Raw genomic sequence first — 27,239 nt, 5'->3', positions numbered from 1 at the left:
GATATTTGACCTCGTGTTTGGCCACTAGAACAGAGCAGACACCCTCCCAACACACACCTCCCCTCACTCCCTAATACTCGGGGACGACACTTTTGACGCGTGGAGTGTCGTCCCTGTTTGATTGTTCTCCTTTTGTAACCTGAAAATAACCTCTCGAGTAGCTACTCAGCCTACGGCCCTTATAGCCATACGATGAGTCTTAAGAGACAAACATTCAAATATTTATCAGAGTGTGTAAATGATTGTGTTTTATCATTTTGTCTCAGTTTGTTTGGTGTTTGTGGAGCTACACTTTTACTTTGGTATTCTGTGTCCTCATACAAATTTACATGTTGCTGTAGGCCTTTTTGGAGATATGAGCTGCAATCACACCAACATGCTCAGTACGTGTTCGGGTTTAAACGGACAGCAAGTGGCGCTGTTACTCTGACGTGGAGCGTGCTGAATGACTGCAGCGGCATGACGCCCCTGTGGCACGTAATACAGCCTGTGAACTTTTACGCACATGCACACGCACGACACACGCATGCATGCAGAGATGCAGAGCCCGCGAGGCGATGTGTGGTTAGTGGGTCAAAGGACCCTAGGAGAGCGTTTCACAGACACTTGACACATAAACGCACCTCTCAATCAGCCTCTACGTGTGTTACTACTGAAATGAGGAGTCGTTGATCACAGCCCAGCGGATACTCCTGCTGCCTGATTTCTGGCTGATTTGAGAAGACTTCTCAAGGTCTCTTGTCTTAAAGCTACCGGCTTCCCTGAAGCAAAATCTTCTCGTCAATGCTTCAACACAGACCCACAGTGTGGTTTAGTGTAGATTGTCTTTGGTTTTCTGGTGGATTACTCAGAGCCACGTGTGGTTGTTTGAGGGAAACTCTTAAAGCTACTAAATCCTTAATTGGAAGGGCCACGAGGCCCCTTAGAATGACATTCAGATTAAAAGAAAACACACGGAGCATCGAGAAGATCTGATTCATCTGCGCAAGTCCTCAGCACTTTGAGCAGGTGAATCAGATGAGTGGTTTGAAGTTACACACCCCCGAAGCTCTGAAGAATTGGAGTTCGAGCCCACTGTTGTAGAGACAAACCATCTCCCCTCTCCATCCTCCATGCATCCGCTCAACCATCGGCGCTGTAGCCGTCAGGCCTTGGAGAACGTGGTCGCAGAGGAGGTGCCGGGTTGGATCGGCGAGACGCCGTTGTTGATGATGTTTCCGTGGGGCGTGTGCACGTGGCCGTGGCCGTGCACCCCGTGACTGTGTTCCTCTGTGTCCCAGCGGTCCGGACAGCGGCGGCGTGAGTTCATGAAGAAGTTGGATACGGTGGAGAGCTCCAGGCCCAGCTGCTGAGAGATGGTGATCTGCATCTCCTTGGAGGGGCGGCGGTTCTCTCGGAAGATGGCTACCAAGGTGCGACGCTGCAGGTCGGTGAAGACCAGTCGCTGCTTCTTTGGCACCTGGTTGCGCTCTCGTCCACGGTCCTCCTCCTTACGTTTGCATGCTGGAGGGGAAAGGATAGAGGGAGGAAGGGGAAGGACATGACAACACAGATACATTTTACTATCATCAATATATTTTGTGACCCTGTAAACTGAACACAAAATACAGTACTAAATCGACATATGGCTCCATTATTTAGGAAGGATGACGACATGTGATGACATAAAGGGAAATGCCAAACAAAACAAAAAAACGGGAAAAGGGCAAATCAGTAAAAGCAAAAAACTTTTCAAATGTTCCAATAGCAGGTGTCTGTGTTTATATATTGGTATTATGTAAACCCTGTTTAATTTGAAAATGTGTATTTATTTTTCAAATTCAGTCTGAATTAGACCTGTGCCATGACTGTATAATAATGGAGGAAAAGCATCATTTGAAGAACAGATTACAAAGCACCGTGCACACATGTAACAGGAGAGTTACGGGGCACAAAAGATAGAACGGAAAAGCGTAAAGGCAGCAAGGAAACCAATTAGTCAGAGAGTCCACAGAGGCTGCCAAATTAAAATGTTGTCCTGCCTTTCAGATTCTGAAAGTCAAAAGTGAGAAAGAAGATGTTAGCCTAAATTAAATCTCGCCTATCCCAGTGCGTTAGAAGCCACCTTTGGCATTTTTAAATGGCCATTAATAGCGTGATTTGCAGGTTCCAGGCCCTCGAAATGTTGCTATTTAGCAAACACTCTTCAAGTATGTAGGCAGATGTCCTGCCTCCCAGAAATACTTTGTTTTCAATTTATTTCATGGGTTAAGTGGCTCTGAAACTTGCTAACAGTTGTCTCTGAATTTTATGTACAGAAGAAAAACTTTTTGATTTTCCATAACTAATATATTGGCCTATGCTTGTTTATTTTTATAATAACCTAAAGCTTCCTTATGGAACATCCTATTTTGGAACAGCTGAGTAACCAGATGTCGAACTGTCCTTGAACGCTACACAAATGACATTTGACTGGTCCCTATATGGTGCTGTAGTAGAACATGAAGACGTGAAAAAACAAACAATAGGAGACCAATTGTTCAATTGTGACGGATTTTAAGCAAGTTTTAAGAGCCTATACGTTGATTTGAAGTGTGGTGAAATTAACTACAAAATGGGCTTTTGCAATATTTATGAATGAGCTAAAGTGCGATGGCACACAACGTCAGTAAAACACATTTGTACGGTTTAGTTTTTGCGTTTCTGATGATTTATTTTGAACAATTCTGTTTAGTTTTAAATCCTTGTGACTCTTGATAACAAATCTCCTAAGAAAAAAAAAAGAGGTAAAGGCGGATAAAGTGTCTTGACTCCAGGGTCTGTGTGTCTTGCTGAAACTGGAGGAGCGTGATGTGAAATGCTGACAAAGACGCGGTCTGCCGTGCCTGGATGCACCGTCAGTATAGGCTCGGCTCTAGCTGTGGAGACTGGAGGGAGTCTGTTCTGTTCTGCTGCCCTAAAAAGCTGCAATGATCGATTTTCCGCGGTTTTCTCCCGAACACGTGGTCCAGTAATCAGGGCTCCCTTCCCCACCCGATCGATCCCCATCGATCCGTGAGAGCGAGGTGTGTGTGTGTGTGTGTGTGTGTGTGTGTGTGTGTGTGTGTGTGTGTGTAGAGAGAGAGAGAGAGAGAGAGAGAGAGAGAGAGACGTGTGCGCGCGTGCACCAACTTGCGCTGGGGGAGTATAGCTCGCGAACGCGCTTTGTGACAGACAGATGAGAAGAAATTGTTTATCTGTGGAAGAACAAAGGAGAAGTGGCGGAAAAGAGTGGCAGTCATCCAATCTGGGAGATCTGGAAGAGGACAAAAAGAATGACTCAAATAAGTTACCCACTATTTAGCATTTATATATTATTTTTTTAAGTCTGCGCGCTTGTACGACATTGAGTCTGGTGCTTTTGAAACAGGAGTGATATTTAACCCAGTCCTGGATGACTGTGAGCACGAGTGAAAAGAGGAGCGGATGAGAGGAAGTAAAGGAGGGAGACAGAGGATAAAACAGGCTGCGGGGTGGTGGTGTATGCAAATGATTGATGACTTTACAGCAGGTTTAGACAACAGCAGTAAACAGATTTGACTGTGAGGTGGAGATCAATATGAATGTGCACATGTGTATGCATGGCCGTTTGTGTGTGTGTGTGAGAGCATGTGTGTGTGTGTGTCCATTGTTCATGCTTTGTTACTGCAAGCAAAGCATAATTACAAAGCTATTTTTCCTCAGCAGAATGTAGGTTATATGTTTGTCCCTATAGACCAGAGCCTCCACAGATCCATCACTCCATCCCTTCTCAACTTCCTCAACTGTTTTCCTCTTGTTGTTTTTCTCAATTGTTTTAATTTGCCCTCAGATTGATAGCCCCCATATTGATTGATCTGCACTTCAGAACCATTTCATGGAACGTTTATTCAATTGGTTCAGGCCCAGCCATGCCAGAATCTCCCCGAGGCTCTCTAAGTGCTGTCTCAAACCAAACTCAATACTCCCTAATGTAATGACTGAATGCTAGTGCTAATATAGTGATAATTTAATATGTAATGCCTGTTTTCGAACAACTTGTGCTACCGGCCATTTTACAATGCCAACACCACTCTGGTTCTCCTCCATCAGCTCGACTGCAGCGCGGAGGGCTGCGGTGAGAATAAACATAGCCCACCATCAAACTAAGAGTGAAACTAAGGAGTTAGCACTAGGCCCGGGCCTGGTCACTACATATTTCAGATAATCAATAAGTCAATTTCAAATGAGAAGCCTCTGGCACCCTGAACGTCCCCTGCCACAGCAATGGATAGAACCACAGGGAAGGAGGAGAGGGAGCTGCTCGTTAAAGCCACCACTCTCGAGACAAGAACCAAACCGTTCTGCTATCTTTAGTTGCCTCATTACCAAATGGGCTTTTCTGAAGAGACAAGCGGATGGCGCTCGGCAGTCTCGAGTGGCACTCGCTCACGTCGCCTCTTTCATATGTCCTGGTGTCAAAGATGCCAAAGGTATCAGGCAACTGCCACTTTGTTTAATCTCAACCTCTCACTGATCCAAAGATTAACTCGCTGGTGGTTCAGCATGTGAAGTTGCACTTGTGCCTCATTTAAGAGCAGCTCGTCTTTATCACTTAAGTGGCTGCTGTTGTTTCTGCTTTCCCTTTCCATGTGTGTGTGGATGCGTGTAGTACTCCATATGAAGATGTAAACGGCAATAGGTACATGCTAGTTGATTTTTGTCTGTTATTTTAGACATAAGAGACTATTATGAATCTACATGAAGCAAAAACAGTCAAAAATAGATTGTAGAACGGGAATCTATATTCAGTGGTGCTCGTTCTGTTAAATGCCTCCTCCAGACATGTTTCAAGACATGTAAAAATACTCTTTGTGTAATAGCAGTCTAAAATGTTTTTCTTTTAAAAAAAAAAGTTTAATTACCTGTTTAAAAATTGTTAAAATTATATCTACTTATTCTGTTGTTGATTCCAAAAGATTACAAAATGTCTCGTCAATTGCTTAAGTTAATACACTGGCTTTAATTCCAGATGCTGTGAGCAAAAGGAAACCTTCCTTCTTCAGCAGATGAGTGTAGAACCAGAGTTTCAAAGCTCTGCACATACATCATCATTCTGCACGGTGAAGGTCTTAGTGGTCAAACACATTTTTAAGTGGAGGAGACTTTAAATTTTCCACTTCAATGAAAACATTTGATTGGAGTTGTGTTACTGGCTGAGTTACTGCTGATATGAATAGGATTTTTTTTCGGAAGACACTCTGTCTGGTGTGTTTTGAAATGTTGAATGTGCAGAAGGAAACATGAGCTTCTCAGATGTCAGCTGCACGTCCTGAAGGTGAGATTAAACAGAGATGAAAGCCAACAGATGGATGTGAGGCCATCTATCTTTATCCTCTGATTTGATGAAATGAAAATGCAGAAGTGTATTTCTTTCCTTTACTTCTACAGTGTAACTTTAATCTGATTTATAATTTACACAAATGTATCAATTAAATGTGTGTGCGTGCGTGTGTGTGTGTGTGTGTGTGTGCATGTGCATGTGTGTGTGTATGTGTGGGCAGATGGGGCATGAGGGGCAGACGGTGAACTAACCGCACCGTGCTGCTGCTAGTCGACGCCTGGACGGATGGATGAGATCGGGCTTTGTGTGCGGTGAGACGGGCCCTCTCCCGCCCTGGACGGACTACTGCAGGCGAGAAACAGTTTGGTGTCAATCACTCTCTGTCACACCTCTCAGATGTACTGTTATTGATTATATTGATCATATTATAGGCCTATTCATTGCTGGGAAGTAAAACGCCCGAACGCCTCCCGTCACCATTAACCCCACCCGTAACAACACACAGCACAGCAGCAGTGAAACCAAACCGTCCCCTCATCCTTAAAATACTATCCACTGATTAGCGTTGGGTTATTTGAAAGCTGTCGTTTATTTTTCAATGTAAAGCCCGTGTTGTCCTGTTGAGAGGAGTGATGGGCAGCTTTTCAGCCTATCACATATTGAGTTATAGTCTATAAACCGTCTGCAAGCCTTGCGCTACATTTAAATGTTTTTTCTTTTTAAATTGCGCTCTGTTTTTCCTTAACAAACTGGACCTTTTTTTTGTGTGTTACTAACAGCTCACCATTAAATGCAAAATTTCTCCCCCGAGAGCACAGGCTTCATTCAAACATTTGTGGCTGATTTTGTGACCCGAAATGCGGTGAAAGTATAGAGAGTAAAACAAAACTCGATGCAAACAAAACTAAAATCAAACCACAATTCAAAGTGAGACATTTTCCTGGAATGCTCAGAAACATTTAGAAGTTTTATAAAAATCTAATATCTACATTTCTCTTTGTGATGGTTGTTGTTTGAAAGTAAGAAATTTTGAAATTTTAATTCAGAGTTTTTGATTTGAGGGAATGTGTTTTACTGAAGCCTCAAACAAGGTCTATTACCAATATTTTTTTTTAATATTTTGTAATGCCATTATAAGTAAAAATATTTTTAATATAAATTATTTTCTTAATATTCATCATTAAGCTGATAATTAATTAATTGTCATTATTAATTTCATATCAATGAAGTCTGTGTCAGTTTTTCAGGCTGGCCATTTATCATCTAAATAGGAAATGATGTGATAAATTCTGGCTGAAATAAGGTTTAGCTTCAGCATATCTCACAGGTAAAGTCTCTCACACACAGCAGACCTACAGACTAGAGTCTATTCTTGGAACAAGTTTATTTAAATTTCCCCCAGAGTGTAATGAAGTTAAAGTTGAACGGTTGAAGCCAAAAAGTTGTAATTCAAGCCTGACAAATTGTGTCTTTAAAGGTTTTATTGGTGTTTAACACCAAACTGATGCTGTGTGAGATCAAGAGGAACTGTCCTTTCAGCACCACCAGGCCTTCTACAGACTGTGAGCCACGCTCGCTTTATCAAATCAATGCAGGGCTGGGCAGCAAATTACAAATTAAGAACTTAAATTAAGAGATGGATCAAATCAACAGCATTACCGTTTGTCCGTTTACATTGCCATATTAATATTTATTCATGTTTTTTTCTTACTTTTTAGTTTTTGTTTATTATGCACCACTACAGCAAGATAAACTTCTTGTTTGTGAAAACGTAGTTGGCAAAAAGATCTAATTCTCATTTTGATCATAATACCTTAAGGCAGTTTATTATCAAAAGCAGGCAAAATAGAGGGACGTGATATAGTCCTCCCTTTTTCCCTCTTTACAGCCATCAATTGTGAAACAATAGGTGCACAATTTTATTTTTACATAGTTTTCTGTGCATGCCACAAACATCTGATCTTCAGCTGCAGGTTGTTTTAAAGTTTGCATGAAGCTGTGTGGAGCTATTTCATCCTATGCTATGTTGTCATGCTTTTATAGGTTTTCCAAAGTCCCGTCACATTCAGTCTCATTCACACTAAGTGTCAAAATATTTCACAGCAGTGTGCCAGTATGCAAAATGAGTTATTTCTGTTACCGAGAGAGATGACCACAGAGAAGAGATGAATTAAGGTTGGAAGGCAAAGGATCTGCTTTGCCGATGCTGGTATGGAGCCAAAAGAGAAAGAAGAGGGAGGCAAGACGGGAAGGAGAGCGAGGGAGAATATGAGAGAGCCGAAGAGAGCAGAAGAGAGGAAATCAATACCGATTCAGAGCGAGTCAGATAAGCCTGAACAATGTATAGTGCAAACACACTCTATAACCCAGTCACACACACATGTGCATGTGGAAGCACTCACACAGACACGCGCGCATGCATGTACGCACACGCACTCGGTGAAGTGTGCTTGCAGGCCTCCATAAAGACACATTACAAACCCCATAAAGCATAGCAACCTTTAAAATCAAATGACATCACAACCTTGGATTGCTTTGAGGATTCGCTGACATGAGCAGAAAGCACTCATTACTACATCTCGATAGGCAGCTGGATGCTCTGACGCCCTTTGTCTACTGGAAGAGTCTCTTAAGCTCTGATCTTTCATGGTTGCGTTAAAATATCAAACTTCCTTTGCCTGATTTCACTTGAAATATTGCAGTTTCTTTGTTACAAATCGGCAGACGGGCTTCTTCTCTGGCCTCGTTCTGATCTGAGTTTCCAGCACTGGAAGTTTACATCCTTCTTGTTGGTGTCAGATCTCTGCTATTGATATTTCACAGCATGTTTGGGGTGTAAACAACATTTTTCAAAACCACTTACACCCCCTCTACCGTGTTGTTTAGGCAGGAAGACCGGTGTGTGGTCCTCAACCGTTGACCACAGATTTGACTTTCCTTACCTAGAAGATGCTGTTACAAGCGCGTACACCACCTCTCTCTGCCTCGCTCTTTCTTCCCATCTCGCCTCCGTCTCCCTTATACTTATCAATTATTAAGGTCAGTATTGATCCTTTCACTACCCTGCCTCTATCTGGCTGTTCACACAAAGCCTAAACCTGCCTGCCCTCCCTCACTCAATCAATGGCATCTCTCAGCTCCTGCAGCTCTTTTTCCACATGTCAGTTTTGCTTTTCTCGCTTTTGCACTTAAGCCGAGTTGACTGAAGTTTTGTTCATTCCAATTTGGTCCATTTGGATTCCTCAGAAAATATGAGAAACTGCAAGCTGATATTAATCTTTCATGGCACAAGTAAGTTTGATGGGAATTCAAAGATGGGTCTGGTAAGAGAGAGCAGGGAGGATGGAAAATCTCTCTATGCATTGTTTGACTTTATGAAACTCCTCATGTTGTTTCTCTTCTCCTCCAGTCAAGGTTGTTTTTTTTGTTTTTGTTTGTTTTGTTCTCCTGAAGCCAATCAACCTGCCTGTTGCCAGGTTAACCAGTGAAACATTTGTGATATTATTGTCATGTGCCGCAGAGAGGGAGAGAGACAGGGAGAGAAACAGAGAGGGAGAGCACCAGGGAGTGGGAGAGAAGGGGGTTGGGAAGGGGAAACGGCCTTATTGATCTCCTATGTGCAAAGCCAGGCAAACACTGAAAGGACAGAGCAACACTATTAATGACACTCACAGCCTCAGCTACTAATCCTCATCTATCTATCTATCTATCTATCTATCTATCTATCTATCTATCTATCTATCTATCTATCTATCTATCTATCTATCTATCTATCTATCTATCTATCTATCTTCTTAAAGACACTATTATTTTTGATAAATATATGTTGTTCATATGTTCTGAATAATGCCATCCACCCTGAAACCAGTAAATAAATATGTTTAATTTGTACTGTAATACATAAGCTGTTGGTTTGGACATTTACTGATCCGAGTTATGGACACGAACAGTTGCATGATCACGTGAAGAAATTGCACTTTTAATGGGAAATGTCTATCAATTTTATCAGCGTTTGTGTTATCCAGCTACAAAAACTCTATATTCTTTATATATTTCCTTGTTTGCACTGGTCCATGTTACTGATCCCCATCCCAGTTGCAATCAATATTTCATCAGAACAGTTCATGCAGCTCAAGGTTGCCTTGGAATAGATCTTGGGATGCACCAGTAGGATTGGAAAATAAATATGCAATGGTTCTATATTAAATAGAATTTATTTTTTTTCTGTAATTATGAGAAGAGTCTCCTGGCGAGAGTAGCCTATATAATCAATCTTTTTAAGTTTGAAATACTGAAATTAATGATCACATTTTGCTCACCTGATTCCACTGACTGCACCGTGAAAACGCGTCTTCCCAGGTAAAAAAAAAGCTCACACCAGAAATGAGTCTGAACGATCATACCTGTACATGTTCTAAATTTAGAGCTTTTACTACACAGTACTAAATGAAAAGCCAGCGAGACCGTGCGGTTATTGCGTCTTTCAGCTCCAATACGAGTATTGATCTGTGTGCCACATTTAAAAGGGAGAGTGGGAACTGGTGTATTGATCAGGCAGCCTGGGGTCACCCCGCTTTTCCCGCGCAACTAGTTGGCCCAGTAGCCCCACGGCCTCCACCACTGCTGTGTTGGACACACACACGCAGAGAAACAGGCGTCGTGGGAGGAAACTATTATGAGGTTTATTGTGAATCAATTGCGATTTGCGATGTGTCGGTCAAAAATGTAGACCTACAAATTAGTTTTGCACAGCCTGCGTAAATGTGCATGAAGCGGTCATTAATATTTCTTATTTCTATCTGAATGAACAAAACATATATTTGTTTGTATACTCTTTATTTGCTTTAGGACTCATAAATAAGGATACAGTTAATTTGATTGATGAAGCTGCTGTGCCTCTGCGCGCTCTTGAACTGTCCGTGGTGCTGCATATTTTAGGCCTGCGCAAGTTTTGGATGTCTGGTAATAATTTTGGAAATAATGGTGGAAGGTGACTGGGCTGTTACACAAGACAATTTTTTCATGTGAAAAAAATAACACTAAAGTGGCTATATCTTACCGGCCAGCCGGAGAGCCGACATCCGCTGAAACTCTGGCTCCTGCAGCCACTTCCACATCCTCCTGAAGGTCTCCCGGCCCGACTTGAGCTTACTCCAGGGTTTGGGGTTCCGTAGCAGGTCTGAGAGAGTGCCTTGCGACCGGCTTAAGATCCTCTGTGCGAATATGGCCTGTGGGATGGAGTACCGCTTTAACTCGGCCGTTATCCTCTGAGCCACCTCCTTTGTGTTGATTTCCTCCGCCTGCATGCCTGACCCTGATACTCCCTGGCTGGCCCCGTGACCATGCCTCTCCCGGTCCCCCAGCATCACCGCGCCGTTTGCCTGGGAGTGAAGGTGACTGTGCGGGTGGTGGTGCATGCCATTGAGGTTGGAGATCATGCCGTGGCCATGCCCTCCTAAACTCCTGGCGAGGTGCTCTTGGTCACTTCGGGACAGCATGGATGCGTGGGACTCGAACCCTGACACCGGAGAGAGCATCTTGGCGTCGGTAGAGAGGTGCGCGCTGGGACCGTAGGCTGAGAGCGGCTGCTGGGAGTTGTGCAGAGAGCTCAGCCCGCTGGACAGCGGGGAGAGCGAGCCGTGGCCCATACCGGACACAGACATCTCTTTGGGGTAGTGACTGTACAGATTGCCCATGGAGGAAAGCCCCCGGTGGTCGTCCCGCATCAGCGTGAAGCTTCCGCTGACGTTCCCGGCGGAGAGTCGTTGATGGGCGGCAGCATGGTGGTGTGAGTGCGGGTGGTGAAACTTATCCGCGACGGTGGATATCGGAGGTAGATGCTGCAGGGGGGTCAGAGTGGTGTAAGTGTTACTAAGGCTCATACCGGTCTCGCACATGCTGATGGACGGATGGAGGTGTCCGGACAAAGCGGACGGGTCTGTCCGGTAGTCCCCGCCAGACCCCTCCAGAAGCGAGGCCATGCCGGACACCATCGCTGACCGCGAGCCGGGCGCGTGCGAGACCAGATTCCGGGGAGTGGAGCTGGGGGACGGCGACGGCCGAGCGTGCGGAGAACTCATGAGGTCCCCCACCTGGGTGTGCGAGGAGACGCTGTGGAGGTTCTCCATGGTGAGCTCCATAACTGAAAAGATATATGTTCCGTTGTCCCACCCTCCCACCCTCTCCCCTTCGCTCCCCTTCTTTCCCTCTTGTCCCTCTCTCACTCAGGGACACGCGCTTTTTCTTACCCCTTAGCCCTCCCGGAGCAATAAAATGACCAACCCGTTTGAACGCCAATCCATTGATTAAAATTCCCCAATCAATCCGGTGTGGTGTAGAAAAGTTCTGTTGCTCCGAAGCAGGTGCAGCAGCGAGCGACTCCACGGCGTCGTGGCGCTTTATGCATTCATGTGGTTGGGAGCTCTTCGGGGCTATATCTCATCTCTGGTCCAACAGCGCTTCCACGAAGAGCAGGTTGATCCGCGTGTCAGAGGGATGGGAGCGCGCCTATGTGTATTTAAATTGTGGGCGGGCACGAGCCGGGTTTCCTTAACAGCCTTCCTCACCGGGATCAAAACGTGGTTCACGCGGTTTATATGATGTTGTATTAGTTATCAATGCTTTAACTTGATCTGCGTGTATTTAGTTTTGAGAAGGTGTAGGCTAAATATTTGTACTGCCGAACATGACTTTGGTGGCCTGTTTGTGCACGCGCGTGCCCAGCCTGTACCTGTGCACGTGAGCCAGAGAGAGACAGGTGATCTAACGCGTAATGTGTGTAAAATACAGTCCGTATCTGTTTACAGACACAGGAGTTCCTTACAGATAAACTTTGTTTTCCCACGGACTGTATGGTTTTGCATTTATGCGCTTAGTGATAAACCTGATCGAAGTATTGATTGACAGAGATTAATGACGTGGCGCATGCCGGTTAGGGGGGTTGAGAGGGGGTGAAGGAGGTCACAAAGTTAGGATCCCAACGCTGCAGACCAATGAGAGAACAGACCGCTAATTTGGTTTGTGCGAAGTAAATCCAGAGTGTGATTTCATCTCCAGAAAACAATATGCGCAATATGATATACTCTCATAGTTCCATGTCGTACATTTATTTTAAAATGGTGTTGCAGACTTAACAGTCAGAGGAAGTCAGGTTTAAATTAATTAGAATTTAGATCAATGTGTGACAACAAACAAACAAATATAGTCCGAAAAAAATAAATATCGGCCACAGACATGTGGGTAGTTGAGTCCCATGTAATTTTACATTAAATCAATATTTTTGATCACTAAAACATAAAGCTGTAGGATGTTCAAGAACTGTAATAATAACAATGCAGGCCTAATAATAATAATAATGTGCCCCTTTTATTAAGTTTATTTGGCATTTATACATTAAACTACATTTGTTTGCAGATAGATATTCATTATTAGCTGTTCATAAAAGCTCTGCTCACAAAGTAAAAGAAACACATGGGCCCTCGGACAGTTCGAAGAGCAGATCCGGGCTCGGTGTCCGTTGATTGATGCTTATACCATCCGCTTCAGTCTACCAAGGCCGATATGCAGATGCTGCCAGTTTTGTGTGTGTGTGTGTGTGTGTGTGTGTGTGTGTGTGTGTGTGTGTGTGTGTGTGTGTGTGTGTGTGTGTGTGTGTGTGTGTGTGTGTGTGTGTGTGTGTGTGTGTGTGTGTGTGTTAGCCATCTGAGAAACTTTAAAACTATTTTGCCAGTTTGTAATGAGACTATAGTGTTTGCCTTTTTATTTATTTTTTAATGGATTTTTGTATTGCTCTCAGGACAGGGCCAATTAAGAAATCATAAATCGAAAAGAAAGAAATATATTTTCAGTTATTTCTATTCGTATTGCAGTTAGTTTATTACAGAACATAAAACAGAATAAAAAAGGAAAATTGTACTCTGACTTTATAGTCATGTTAGGAACCAAATAAAACTAAATACAGTCTTTTTTTAAAGGATATTTTACAACTTAACATAAGGCCCAATATATAGCCTATAAGCTTTATAACCTATTCTTTTATTTTGGCTGTTCAACTTTGCTGTAAAAGCCGTACGTTTTTTTCGATTTATTTTATTTTGAAAATTAACTTTATTATAAATATAGCCTAGGTTACTATTTAAGATGTCTTTTTTAAACACGTAGGCTATCTTTTAGAAATTAAGGAAGCAAGGTTTGTCTCTCTCTCTCTCTCTCACACACACACACACACACACACACACTTTTTTTAAGTAGCCTAGATGTATTTTGCCCTCTGAGCTACGGGCCTCCACTCTTCCCACACAAAATGATAAAGTCAAAAGCTTATTTCGCTTCTTTTTTTTTTTTTACTTTCATTCGCTTGATTTTGATTATTTAATCATTTTTGAATGCCTGAGGTAAACAGTAATTTTTGCGAGTCCATCAACCAAAACGAAAAGTCCGTCCACGCAAGCGGTTATTTCTGGATATCATAAAGCTCCACGGATAAACTGCTTCTCCTAAAGTTCGGATATTGATCTCAGTGTTCGATATATTGATCATCGATCACTTTAGTCTCGCTCGGTGCTGTGTCCTAAGGCTTTTGTGTGAAATCGTTTCAGTGGCTATAGGCTTTGACCTGTAGCACAAGACACCAGAAATAAGTCGAGAAAAAAATAAATGTCAGTTGACTTGTTTTATTATCTGTCGAGCAAAAGGCCACGCGCCCTCCTCCTTTCAATAAGGTTAATAATGATATCCGTCCTACCCCGTAATTTACCTTATTGACGTGGTTCTTGGAGAAGAGGTTATTTCGATTATAAAAACCAATCAAGCAAAAAAAAAAAAAAAAAAAACGAGCGTTACCCTCATTTATTTGATCGAAAAAAGAGAAATTCCTTAATTGTTTCATATCAATTGTCAGGATGCGCAGTAACGAAGTAGGCTACCACTTGATCGTGTTTATTTTTGCAGCGGGATTAATACATTTCACTGCGCATGTAAAATATCGTTTCCCGCCTGTTAGCTCAGTAGTCAACATGATGCATAAACCATTTAGTTTTGTACTAATGTACATGTAATGTTTCCTTTAACATCAATGATGTCTGAATGTAAATTTGACCTGAGATGAGTTTCATAATGTTATATAACTGAAGCCTACAATCATGTATTTAGATTGACATTTTAATTATATGTGCAACTTTCCCATACCCATCATTCAAAAAAATTGTGTGGATTAATTTTCCACAATTCATAGTCACGCAGGTAAAAAACAACATGTTTATCATAGGCCAGTGACCTAGAGAGACTCCTGAGCTACAGCAAAATAGCCTCCTATATTGACATAAAGCCTTTTGCAGAAAAAAAAGACAGAAGAAGAATGAAACAGTCAAAATGTCTCCTCTTGGTCGCCAGATGTGCTGAAGTACACTGCAGGAATTTTTAGGGCATACTGCACCTTATTCATGTGCAAACAGTAGCTGGCTCTAGTAATGAAGTGGTGGTTTAACAAACAAAAAGTCACGTTATCTGCTTACAGATTATATTTACTGCCAGTTTTCATGTTTTATATAGGCTTTGTTTTTATTTATAGGCTATATATTTATATGTATATACACAATTTGTCCTGTTTTAGAAATAGTGCAGAACCTACAGTATGGTAACAAAATCAAAGAGTTTTTGGCCTTTTCTTTACACATAATTTGTCACTTTATTCATGTTACATGATTTTATTCTGGAGAGCTTCATGGTAAACAAAAATAATGTGGTATTTGTTATAAATTCTATTAAAACCAGGTGCAAATAGTGTGTCAGTCCATGTCACATTATTTCCATTTATATGGGAAATGATGCAATTTACCTTTTTTATTACGACGTCCTGCATTTATAGGCTCAGAGGTTGTCTCATATGCTGTACACAAGACAGTTTGTGTTTTAGTATTGATTATTCAGTCTATTGAAAGTCATCCTAAAAGCAGTTCATCAGTACAAAAAGCCTTTTAATCTCCACTGTTTTGCCTAATACAAAATATGTAATAGATTTATTAAGTAGCAGCTGGGTTTTGTATTGAGCATTTACATTGCTGTAGTCTGCATATTTTCTAAACCATGCTGCTGTCGCAGTAGTAGTTAAATAAATATAATTTATCTGTGTGTGAAGGTACAATACAGTCTAAAAAGTGGAAATCTATGCAGTCTATCTTCAACGTTTTCAAGATGATGTAAAATGAGGAAAAACAGAAACAATACCATGTCAACATCCTTTCATCTCAGTTGTTTCTGTGGTTATGGAACAATATAAATGCAGATAAGACATAAATATGTGTATTTTTGTTAGCTTTACCAGCACAACAGGGATTTAATTTTACTTGTTATGGTGTAGTTAACAACTGAGGAAAACCCTCATGATTAAAACAACTCGGCAACTTCATCTCCTCACTCAATCTACACAAAACTAAAATACAAAAGTGGGATCTTAACTCTACAGCTAGTGTTTTAAATCAAGAATTTACTCTCAGTTTAACATAACAGGATCAAGAGACCATGTGTCGTCTTATATTCCTGTGGAAAAAAAATTCAGCATTTCACAACATGGTAATGGTGACATTTGCTTTAATTATATGTCTTTATCAACTGAAAATGCACAGGAGTACAACTTCTCCAGCATCCATATCCTCTTAGGCACCGGTTGCTAAGTAACAGAAGGAGAGATGTATTGAGACAGAATAGTCAATCAATTCTCCTGTGAGGTGTGTGTGCACGCCTGGTGTTTGTCTAAGTATTGCACAGCCGTGTTGTTTCAGCAGTTTTTAGTTGTCTGGAAGTAAAAACAAAAGCTCTGAGAATATATGTTTTCACAAATGAGAAGGGAATTATTACAAATAATCCCTTTATTGTCAACAGTGAAATCTTCTCATGATGTAGATAATGGATCACAGATTCCAGGATAGTCCACGTGACATTTCAACCACTAAATATATTGGGAGCAACATCATCTTCAAATATAATATATCCAAAGGTCATAGGTCACCTTGATTCTCCTCCAGGGATTATCGGCTCTTCATCGCATCACTCAGTGCAGTTAGAGGCTTAAAAGGGAAAGTCTTATCTTCATCATACAGAGGCAAAGCAACAGATTATTTGGCAACCAGCGCCACTGGAAAAACCTCATGCCGCCTGTACCCAAAAGGGACTCATCGGACTTCATTTGCTCATCCCAGATCGAAAAACTCCTGGCTCCAAAATGAAAAAAAAAAAAATAGAACAGTCCTGACCTCTGCGGACTTTGATTTTCCCCTGAACACAAAAGAGCAGAACGATTTCCTCCTGCTAGTGCAAATGTGTCGCTGAATTTTTCAATTGTGAAATTTGGAAATGAGATCCAGGAAACAAAAGAGAAATGGGTTATTTGTTGTATATGTGTTGTTGAAGTCTTCCTCATTCCAATCAAGGGTCTAAGGATGGAGAGATTGTAATACTTTGAGAGACAAATGAGTGAATTATGAATTAAATAGACTTCAGAGGTTCTGCAGTGTCTGAAAAAGTTATTAATATTAATGAAATATTAATTTCATTTCGTGATTTTGGTTTTTGCCTGGGAAAGTCGATCATAAAATACAAAACCACCCTCGATGAGAACACCATCCTTTCATCTCAGTTTCTTTAATCCTTCAATAAAAATATCAAATGTTGTTTTTTTTTACAAAAGTGTCAACGCTGCTCGCCAACTGAACACGTTCCCACGTTGTAGAATTTGGCTCCAGCCAAAATAAAAGGCAAGTATAAATGTTAGACATTTACTGTGAACCACCTTCTCCATGTCTTTTGCCCTCAGGTCTCCTTCAGCAGGAGGCAGAGAAATATGCTGGTTTCATACGCGCCATCGATTTTTCCCTCGAACAAAGACAGACAGGGAGAGATGGAAGCAGGGAGCGAGGAGAGGAGGTGTGAGAGAAGTGAGAGATGGATGAAAAGCACTTGCCACAGTGGTAAATATTCTCGTTTTATCCACCACATAGATTATATTTGGCAACAAAAAGAAGATACACGGATGTGAATTTAATATTGACACAGTCTTAAGGTTTGGTGGGTTTACTTCACAGAGAGGGAAACACTCATGAAGCTGACTTTGATGATCCAAATGTGGAAAAAGCCCGGTTTACTGTTCGAATGAGTGTGACACAGAGCAAGAGACGGAAACAGACAGCAACAGGGAAGAAGCCGAGGAGAGGGGGGAAAGAGAGAGAGAGAGAGAGTTGGGCTGGTGTTAAGGTGATTAGTCTGGTGGGTTGGCGATAGAGAGAGTTGATCAATAACCTATCGATCGCCCATTGCAAGTGTCAGGGGGGTAGTGGGAAAGAGAAGGAGGGTGAGAGAAAGGATAGGGAGGGAGTCGGTCCTGGCTTGACTTTTAAAAATCCTTTACTTTGCAGATGACAAATAACCCATTACACCGCAGGAGAGCTGGAAAATGTGGAAATCCTTCCTGCTGCACGCAAACTGCGTACACTTTTGCATTTTCCAAATGTTGCAGATATTTCTTTGTTTAAAATGAGCAAATGGACCATTTTTCAATCACGGCTGCATAGAAAAGAAAAATCATTTCTGTAAGTAGTCTGGAGGAACTATTGAGCTCAATGCAGAGAAGTTACTTAGCAGACCATTACTTCAAAGAATTCCTCTAGGCTGAAATATTCACTGGAGCAAGCCGCACTCGATACTCACCCTGGAGCCTTTTAAAATGCTCTGCAATAAGTCTATTAGAAATAGGTGACAAATTTGAGTGCAAACAAAAGCAGAAGAAGAAACAAAGCTGCTTTTTCATACTTTAATTTATGAATTAGATTTTAAAATGACCTCGAACGAAGTGTGTCATCAGTGTATATTCTCTGTTTTTGGGGCACTGAAGAGCAAAATGATACAAGATCCTGTGAAAATAAAGAGAGGCCTTGACAAACAGTCCCTCAGGCCTCCTCACAGCCAGTATTTACAGACTGAAAAATGAATACCGTGATAAAATTATTACAAAGAAAAGCTGTTCGGGCTGAGCTAATGAACGCATTTGAAACGGGATCGTGACAATATATTTCTGTGCAGGTGTCTTTGTGTGTGTGTGTGTGTGTGTGTGTGTGTGTGTGTGTGTGTGTGTGTGTGTGTGTGTGTGTGTGTGTGTGTGTGTGTGTGTGTGTGTGTGTGTGTGTGTGTGTGTGTGTGTGTGTGTCACCAAGAAATGGGTCATGATGTTACAAGGTTTATCGGTCCCTGATGTGATGCGGGCCGCCCGTGATGGGGGTCAGAGGTGAGAGGTCACCCGGGCCTCGGAAATACCGAAAGGATGATCGCAAAGGAGTGGATGGTTATCGAACAAGCCATTACTTTTACTGTCAGCTCCAATATACCGGAAGTGTTTTCATGACAGCAGGTGGGGTTCAAAGCATCCAGAGTGGAGTCATGTTAAGTGTGCATCGAAATAAACACGCAGCTCTTTTCCTGCCATGAATCACTGTTGTACTACAGTTTCTCTTTCGGAGGTTTGATGGCAGACAATGATGGATTCTCCTCACATTGGGGCTCAGTTCTCAAACAGCCATTATCATTACGGGTTCTGCTGACTGCAGGCCTCATTTGGACAAATGGAGAAGGCTTTTGATATTTGAGGTAATCCGGGTTTAAGAAAGATGGGTAAAACACGGCCTCTTTGTCCAGGCCTTTGTTTCTCAGCTGCATGCTGCTCTCCCATCCTTCATCCTGCTTCCATTTCCTCATTTTCCTCTTGTTTCACCTCCTCCGCCTGCCTCTCTCCTTCTCATGTCCTTGTCTCCTGTGTGCCGCCACCCCCCCTCCACCCACCCCCACCCCCAGAGAGCCCTGCCCCCACACAGTGTCTCTCAAATTAATGTGGAGATATTGACAAGTGATGGGCCTGGGAGGCATAGATCATCAGGAAGGAGAGGAGAAGAGGGATGAAGCCAAGCCGAGCTGCTCCTCATGGATGGAGGGGTTTCTCCATCGTTACCCTGCAGCTTACTTGCCTGTCAGTGGTTCCAAAGTTCTGCACTTGTCCGCACAATCCCAAAAGTCCTCCGTCAGTCGATTTACATCCTCTGTCTTCACCACTATTCTTCAGAAAGCATCAGAGGTGGAGGTAAATGATGTTTACAGACTCAAACACACCTTTACAATAATTACCAGACACATAATTATCACAAACAGCAGTGTTTACACTCCACACTGCTCTGTGTAAACTGAATAAAGTGCTGCTAACAATGTGCAAAGGGCCAGTTGGTCAATATGCCAATTACACAGATGAGGGTATGGAAAGGGCAAATAATAGCCAATCAGTGAAGTGCTTTTACTGTCTTCTAGCAAGAGTTGACCCCCTGACTCTATATGATGACCCTCAGGCCAAAGGTTGCCTCTCCAGGGGTCAGAGGGCATCTCCATGCACTGGCCAGAGAGCCGTTGCCATGGCAACAGCACTGGCCGAAGAATGGCACGGTGTGTCGTTCAGGTGGGGAGGGGTCACTGCCGCTGCACTGAGCAGTAATGGGATACTTGACTTGTTGAGGTTGCATTAAAAAAAAATTCAGTCTGTTCATGTCATATTGTTTTATCTGTTGTGTGACTATGAGTACTCAACTACTTTACTTAAGAACACTTTTTTGTTCTTGTCTTGAGTTTTTCCAGATTACACTCAACTGTAAATATTTTTCTTATTACTCAACTGCTTTAGTTTCTGGTTACTTCACAGATGTAGACTGTAAATATAATTTTTTTTTTTTTTTTTTTAAAAGCTTATGAAACGCAGTACAATGTTTGGGAGTAAACTGATTTTCATTCTTTTTAGATTGTTACCTCTAACAATAACACTGTCCTTCCTTTGGGCCCTTTGTCACATTTCTGATGTCTTTAAGTTGATAGAACTACCCCAGTGGTTATATTTTAATACATGTTTGAGGCCAAAGTATCAAGTATTTCACACAGATGCCGGTATTACTGAATTTTTTTTTTTTTTTTTTAAATGAATGAAATGTGCATTGCAGAACAAATTTTCTCCGCAATTAGTCCTCTCAAACCATGAAAATTTACCTTGACAGCCTTTAAAAGGCGCCTAGCTTTTCGTTTGGAAACTCTGGACTTCCCTTATAACAGTAAAATGCCTGTTATACATTGACCCATATATATTGTATTATCATATCTAATAATGCTATATATAACAACAGAGGCATTCTTTTGACAGAATACGTATTTTTACCATTGATACTTTAAGTACATTTGGTACTTTTACATAAACAGCATTTTGAATATTACATCGTGCCATTGCACTTTGCTCAGGTTTAGCTTCTGAATACTTATTCCACCACTGATTCAAGATGAGCTGTCCTCCTTCTTGGTAAAAAAAAAAATATCTTGGCTGCAGGGATGATATTTATTTTATTGTGTGTTAAGTCCTGACACCTATCTTTGGAGACAACCCACTGACCTAATCTTGAAACAGGGCTCGTGCTTTAATATCCTTAGTGTGCCAAAAGAGGAAATCCTTAAAATTGCAGATTATAGGCCCATAAACTGTGGTGATAAACTTCAAAAGCGAGTCACAGACAGAACAACAGAGCTTTGCAGGTGCAGGTTGCTGTGAGAACATGTGGAGGCATTTCTGAAACCAGTTTTGCAAGCTTGACAATTTGTTTGTCTATGCTGCTGTTTCGCACGCAGAAGATATTTTAACGCACCTGTGGTGTGAATTCAGTCGCACATCACTCTTTGTTGTCATGACGAGTGAAAAACTCAAAGACTTCTCTGAAATCATGTCTTTTCTAGGCAAGTACAGCCTCTTCCAAATTCTTATAATCGTGTTTTTTGTTTCAGACACATTCGAGCATTACTGCAAAGCACCAATCAACTCTACGCGCAACGACAGAGATGAGAGGAGACTGGACGGAGACAGCAGGACCAAGCAACGACACAGCAGTGTGGATGGCTGGGTCTTCAGCACTGAGATACACCACTACTATTGTGTCTGAGGCTCATATGCATCATAAAGTGGCGTTTAGCCTTATGAAATGCGTCTCTCCTATATCAGCTGTCTGTCCACAGTTCTTTTAATCCAGGTTTAAGGGATAAGATTACTGAATAACGCTGTTTCCTCCTTGGGTTAGATTAATCTAGATTTAACTTTAATGTCAAATTTCTCTGAAAGGAACCCGAATAATTGTTTTCTCTCCTAGTAATTGCAGTGGGATATTGTGTGTGACAATGCATGAAAAGTCCCCTTCTTATTTTTAGTGAGAGCACTGGTGGGATCCTTCATTAGTGGGCATCTCTCGGATCCTGCTGTAACAGTAATAAAACATAAAATTAATCGATGTAATTATTAAAAAAAAACAGGAGGTGGTGGTAAAAGGAAATGTATATGAGTTATAAAAATATGACACTGTATTCAAAAATAAGTATAACTTGCGCACAATAAAGTTGTTTTTTCATAATGGATTTTCAGAGGTCATCATGGTTAGTCTTGGCTTTATGATTATGTGAAGGAACAATTGATGTACTTTACCAAGTAATAAAAATGTTATTTAATGAGCAGAGTGAAATAAATTCTAAAGTTGTCCAAAAGGAAAAACAAGACATCTTAAAGTTGGTATTTTAAGAGAGGATTAATTCAAACTTTTTATAAGATAGAATTGCTCAGAAAAGTGACATATCAATATATAATTTCCCACACAGTCTGAGATGTGAAAGAGTACGGTTTAAAGAGGCAAAGGTATATTTAGGTGGCCATCAAGTGTAGTATCTTAGGGTAGCCAGGAAATTAAACAAGAACATTTTGCATGGAGTGTCTTCAGGTGTTGAAGTTTCAGCAACAGTGTGACTGCAAATCCTTCCTGAAGTGTTTTTTCTTTCTTTGCTAGTACGTGTTTGCTGCCTGAAAGTTATCAGGATGACTTAAGCAGTATGTAGCCTGAAACAAACCTCCCTTGTTGTTTGTTTCCATGTTGGATCCTATCATTTGCACATCTCAGCAAGTTTTTGAGGAAACTGATCAAATATTTTGGCAAAACAACAAAAGATAAGATGATATTCATTCTGAATATCCAGCTGTGAGACAACAAAGTATAATGTGTATATAGTATATGTAAAATTTGTGCAGTGTAATTGTAAAATACTGTACACAAGTATAGTTAGGGAGAAAATGAGCGCAGGCTACAGGAACAAATGCTTGGTATAATGAGCATCACTTTCATTTCATTTGATTACTTTTCTAACAAATGTTTCAAACTGGGCAATGAAGCTGAAAAATCCCAAAACGATATAAAAACTAGGGAGTGTAAATCTAACAACAGTACTCAACACCGATCACTGTCAAACTTTAATTAAAACTTCTTCAATACGTCCAGCAGCAAGAGAAGATGGCCACTGGGAAACAGGATTTCCTCTGGCTTTCAGTGGTGAGCTACACACTGCTGGGACAGCCTAGGTTTCGGCATCGGTTACGCCTTACGCTCTTTGCCTACTTCATACGCAGCTGGAGGATGCTGCTGCAATCCCAGGCTTTCTGTTTATTCCAACATGGTGGTAAGTCTGACCAATGTTTACTGCATTGTATTATTGTTTATACACTCACCGAGCACTTTATTAGGAACACTTTAAAACTGTGGTGAGCAGAACAGTGGTGCAGAATAAACATGTCCAACCTTGAGGCAGGTGTGAAACAACAACAGAGGACCACGTTGAGTTCCACTCCTGCCAGCCCAGGGCAGAAATCTGAAGCTCCAGTGGGCACAAACTCACCAACAGTGGACAGTTGACGACTGGAAAAATCTAGCCTGGTCTGATGAATCTGGATTACTGCTGAGGCTGCACATCGTATGCTCAAAATAGCATGAATCCATGGACCTATTTTGCCCTGCGGCTGCTGCTGGTGTACTGGGTGTGGGGAATGTTTTCTTGTCACACTTTGGACCCCTTAATACCAAACAATCATCGTTTGAATGTCACATCATGTCTGAGTATTGCTGCTGACCATCTTTTTATGGTCACAGTTTAGTACAATCTTCTAAAGGCTGCTTGCAGGAGGATAATTTCAACTTTAATTTCAAACTGGTTACATATGACATATGTCCTTCTGTGGCTTCACAGAAAACAGCTCACAATTACATAGAACACGTTTGAGATGTGGTGGAACGGGGGATTCGCAGCATGAACGTGCAGCTGATAAATCTGTAGAAATAATGTGAAGAAATGATGTCAACATGGACCAGAATCTCATATCTAATATACCCAGTATAAGTAGTGTTTCGAATAAAGTGCTCCTATATATAAAAGTGCACCTTCCCCTATATAAATAAATTTTCTTCAGTTTTTATTTGGATTGTATCTTTTAATATAAAACTAATATGATACTTAATATATAACTAAGTACCAGATGGCAGCGATCTTAACTGATTTGTAACCTTGTTTTATTCTCCGGCAAAATTTTGCATTCATCAATTTTATTCTATTCTGTCATAAAACAACGTAAACAGCACACTTATCCAACACACACAAAAATATTATTCACCAATTCAGTACCAGATATGAATGTACAGAAAAAATAAAATAAAAAAATGTAAAAAGAACAATGCATACAGTCATTCATCTTTGCATCTCTTTACTGAAAACTATTCTGCTCTTAAATCCATTCATTGTTTTTCAGAGAATTTTTTTTTTTACTATTTATTTCTTTTATGTATTTTACAACCAAGAATTTCTCAAAATGATGGTCCAGCCTCACCATTTCTTTTTTTTTTTTTTAATGCATGAAAGTAGCTTCTCAAAACCAAAGTTCACTCCTGATCAATTTGAAAGTAATACGGCTGTTGTCAGTCAGCTTAGACAACATTTGGGTGATATTTGTGTTAGATAGCCTGTGCTTTCACTCAGCTGAGATAAACAAAATTGTTAGACTGACAGAACTCGATGCAAAAGCCATCAGTCATTTATGCCTCCCCTTGTCACTGTCTGGTGAGGTTTTTGTTTTCAGTTTCAGATCCAGACCAGACACTGATTCCAATCCTGTGCATGCCCTATATGGTATGGGAAGTTATGTGATGTTTAATCGTACAAAATTATTATTGTCCATGTGTTACCAGGGCACAAATACATTTAATTGAGGATTTTCATATTTTTTTAATGACTGCCTAAGATCAACCTTTACTAGTGTAAAATAGCTGTGTTGTTAAGTGCACATTTTTAATGAACTTCTGTCTGTGCGTGTGTTCAGGGTGATTCCTGAGTCACCACGTTGGCTTTTGTAGAAAGGTCGGGTAAAGGAAGCTGAGCTTGCCATACACAAAGCTGCCAAACTGAACAGAGTCCCCGCCCCCGTGGTCATATTCAGGGCCAGAGAGTGCTTGGAGCTCACGGTACTTTGTCACTTTTTTACTCCTCGTGCTGCTTTGAAAGCTATAGTTCTCCAGTATAAAGTATGGTCCATCTGTGGCAATCAGGCGGTACTTCTCCAACATGCAATCTGAAAACAACTGTCTAAGTGGTGTGGCGAAGCAGATGCACTGTACTCTTCTGTTTCTTTTCATGTCTAATTCAGCAAAATAAAGGCGAAGAAGAGCAGACATACACTTACATGGACTTGATACGCACCTGTAACATGAGGAACATAAAAGATTTTGGTGTTATCATATGGTAATGTTTCTCATTTTCGTTGTTCATAACTTTTCTGAACACATACATTAATATTTGATGAATAAAAACATTAATTTGTTTGCCAAACTCAATTGAAAAATATGAATAAATATTAAAAGGAGGCCTTTAAATATTACATTGCATTATGTGAACAATGTGAACCATTTACCAAAGTTTAAAAAAATACCTTCGAGATCAATGTCTTATTTATGCAATGTAATGCAAACGTGCAAAGTGTTTCATCTTCCTCCAGTCTTGGTTTAGAATTTGTTTTGCAGGATGTCTGTTGCCATGGTATTCTATGGTCTCTCTCAATACGAGCAACCTAAATAGAAGTCTCTACCTCAGCTGCTTCCTGTCTGCAGCAATAACATTGTGGTATATGTAACCACTTGGCTCCTGGTTAATCGAGTTCCTCGACCCACTCTTCTGTTCTCCACACTGATGTTCTGTGGTATCATGCTAGTGATCATCCAGCTGGTTCCTGAAGGTCTGTGTACCGTACTGATTGAGTCAGGAATCTCTGAAATGACATGGAGACCTTTTGCTTTTCTAAAATTACCTTGTCTAATAATCAGATGTTGTTGTTTTTTCTTGGTGGGAAAGATGGGTGTGTCTGGTGCTTACTGCATCTACGTGTTTTTCACTGAGCTGATTCCCACCTTGGTCAGGAACATGGGCTTAGAAACAACATCCACAGCTGCACGAACAGGCAGCATCCCCTGTCCTTATGTGAGTTACATGGGCAAGTGTGTTTACTCTGTGTCCTTACATATTTATTTATGTACAGCATTTAAATCAAAGCACTTCGAGACAGGGGGGGCATCAAAACTGTAGATAGTAACCAGTTGCAATCATAAGATTTCTGTAAGATGTTTCTACAGTATATATGTTTACAGTATGAATTTATGATATTGTCAGGATAATTTAAACCCTGATGAGTAAGCTGAACCTAATGTGTAAAATCAGTGTAGTGCTGTTTCAAATTATAATTGAAGCCGTACACTTTATGAATTCAGAAATGACCATGTGTACAATAATTATACGTAATCACTGTGGAGCTGATCCCTCCTTTTTGTAGATTTCATGACTGATTTCAGGATTTTGCTCACAACATTTAGGGCACTGCAGTGTCCTGGTTACATTTGGAATATAGATATGCTCAAGCAAAAGTCTAAACTGATTGGATTTTTTTTTTTTTGTTAATAGGTAACAACACTAGGGAAACTGGTGTCAGATTTTTTTTTACACAAAAGAAAAGGCTTCTTTATTATTTTTTCATTTCCCTGATGTGTGTTGAGTCTTCTCTGTACTTTACAGATCCTTTTGGTTCCAGAGTAAACCTCGCTAACCTGATAAACTAAATTTGACAGCATTACTTGCGTCAGAGATTTTATTGTTTCTAAAAGAATGTGATTCATTATGCACAGTAAACATTTAGAATTATCATATCAGGTAAAAGCAAAGGTGGAGCTCATAACATTAGTGTTCCAATGAAGCAATTAATGAGGATAATTTTAATCTAAATTTATTCTGTTTTCAGGTGTTTACAGCAAGATCCTCCCTTTTGTTGTTTTTGGTACAGTCAGCATCGTGGCTGCTGTTATTAGCATGTTGCTGCCAGACACCAGAAACAGCTAACTTCCTGACCATATCAGTCAGGCCAAGGCCATAAGACGGTATGTCGTATTGTGAGTGTATGTGCATAATGATGAACTAAAATTAAGATTACTGGATTAGCACATCTCTGAAACTGGGACTATGCAATCTTGTGACCTAAATAGAATTTTTCACAAACTAGTTATTGCAAAAACAGTAGGTTTGGAGCTGTATTTTGTCAGACATGGTGAATATTTCAAACAAGTATAAGTAATCTGTAAACACAAAGTTGCAAAAAAAAACCTTCTTTTTTTTTAAATAGAGCTAAATGAATGACAGATTTATCTCTTTTGTTTGGGATGAAGTGGCTTTTAACATTTCTTATATCTCAGTTTCTTCTGTCTCCATTTCTCTTTATACCTTTAAACTGCTGCTGCGCAAAGGAAACTGCTACAGCCCTGACTGACTTTGAAGGCTGTAAAGAAGCGAGCAAGAGTGCCACCTGCTGAAAGGAAACCACACGACAAGCGTTGAGTGGCCACACAAAAACATCTTTAAAAATGTACAGTATTGCAGTGCTTTATGATGTGTCTGCATTACTTTTGTATTGTTTAAAATGCACAATGTAATATAATTTAAACTGTCCCCAGCCACTATAGTCTGT

General features: G+C 40.8%; 1 protein-coding gene and 1 pseudogene across 1 annotated transcript; one reads left to right on the top strand and one right to left on the bottom strand.

The window, feature by feature from the left end:
- Positions 1-1,144: 1,144 nt before the first annotated feature.
- Positions 1,145-11,460, bottom strand: onecut3b (one cut homeobox 3b). The gene is made up of 2 exons (XM_069706272.1): positions 10,380-11,460; positions 1,145-1,503 (listed from the first exon to the last, which is right to left on the bottom strand). Exons 1-2 carry the CDS (start codon positions 11,458-11,460, stop codon positions 1,145-1,147), a joined length of 1,440 nt encoding a protein of 479 aa, XP_069562373.1.
- Positions 11,461-22,704: 11,244 nt separating this feature from the next.
- LOC138625374 (organic cation/carnitine transporter 2-like) lies at positions 22,705-26,671 on the top strand (annotated as a pseudogene).
- The last annotated feature ends 568 nt before the right edge of the window (positions 26,672-27,239 follow it).

This window comes from Brachyistius frenatus, unplaced genomic scaffold (genome assembly GCF_029030835.1).
Source record: "Brachyistius frenatus isolate BFR_SWC_R1_liver_20210118 unplaced genomic scaffold, ASM2903083v1 Contig_61, whole genome shotgun sequence".
Lineage (NCBI taxonomy): Eukaryota > Metazoa > Chordata > Actinopteri > Embiotocidae > Brachyistius > Brachyistius frenatus.
Note: the sequence above shows the minus strand (reverse complement) of the source record. Positions and strands in the feature narration are given on the sequence as shown.

Bases quoted from the DNA above. Each gene is read 5' to 3' on its own strand.
- onecut3b (XM_069706272.1), bottom strand. From the start codon at position 11,460: ATGGAGCTCACCATGGAGAACCTCCACAGCGTCTCCTCGCACACCCAG. The intron at 1,504-10,379 runs GTAAGATATAGC...TTTCCCCTCCAG, and splicing joins GTCGGCTCTCCGGCTGGCCG to CATGCAAACGTAAGGAGGAG.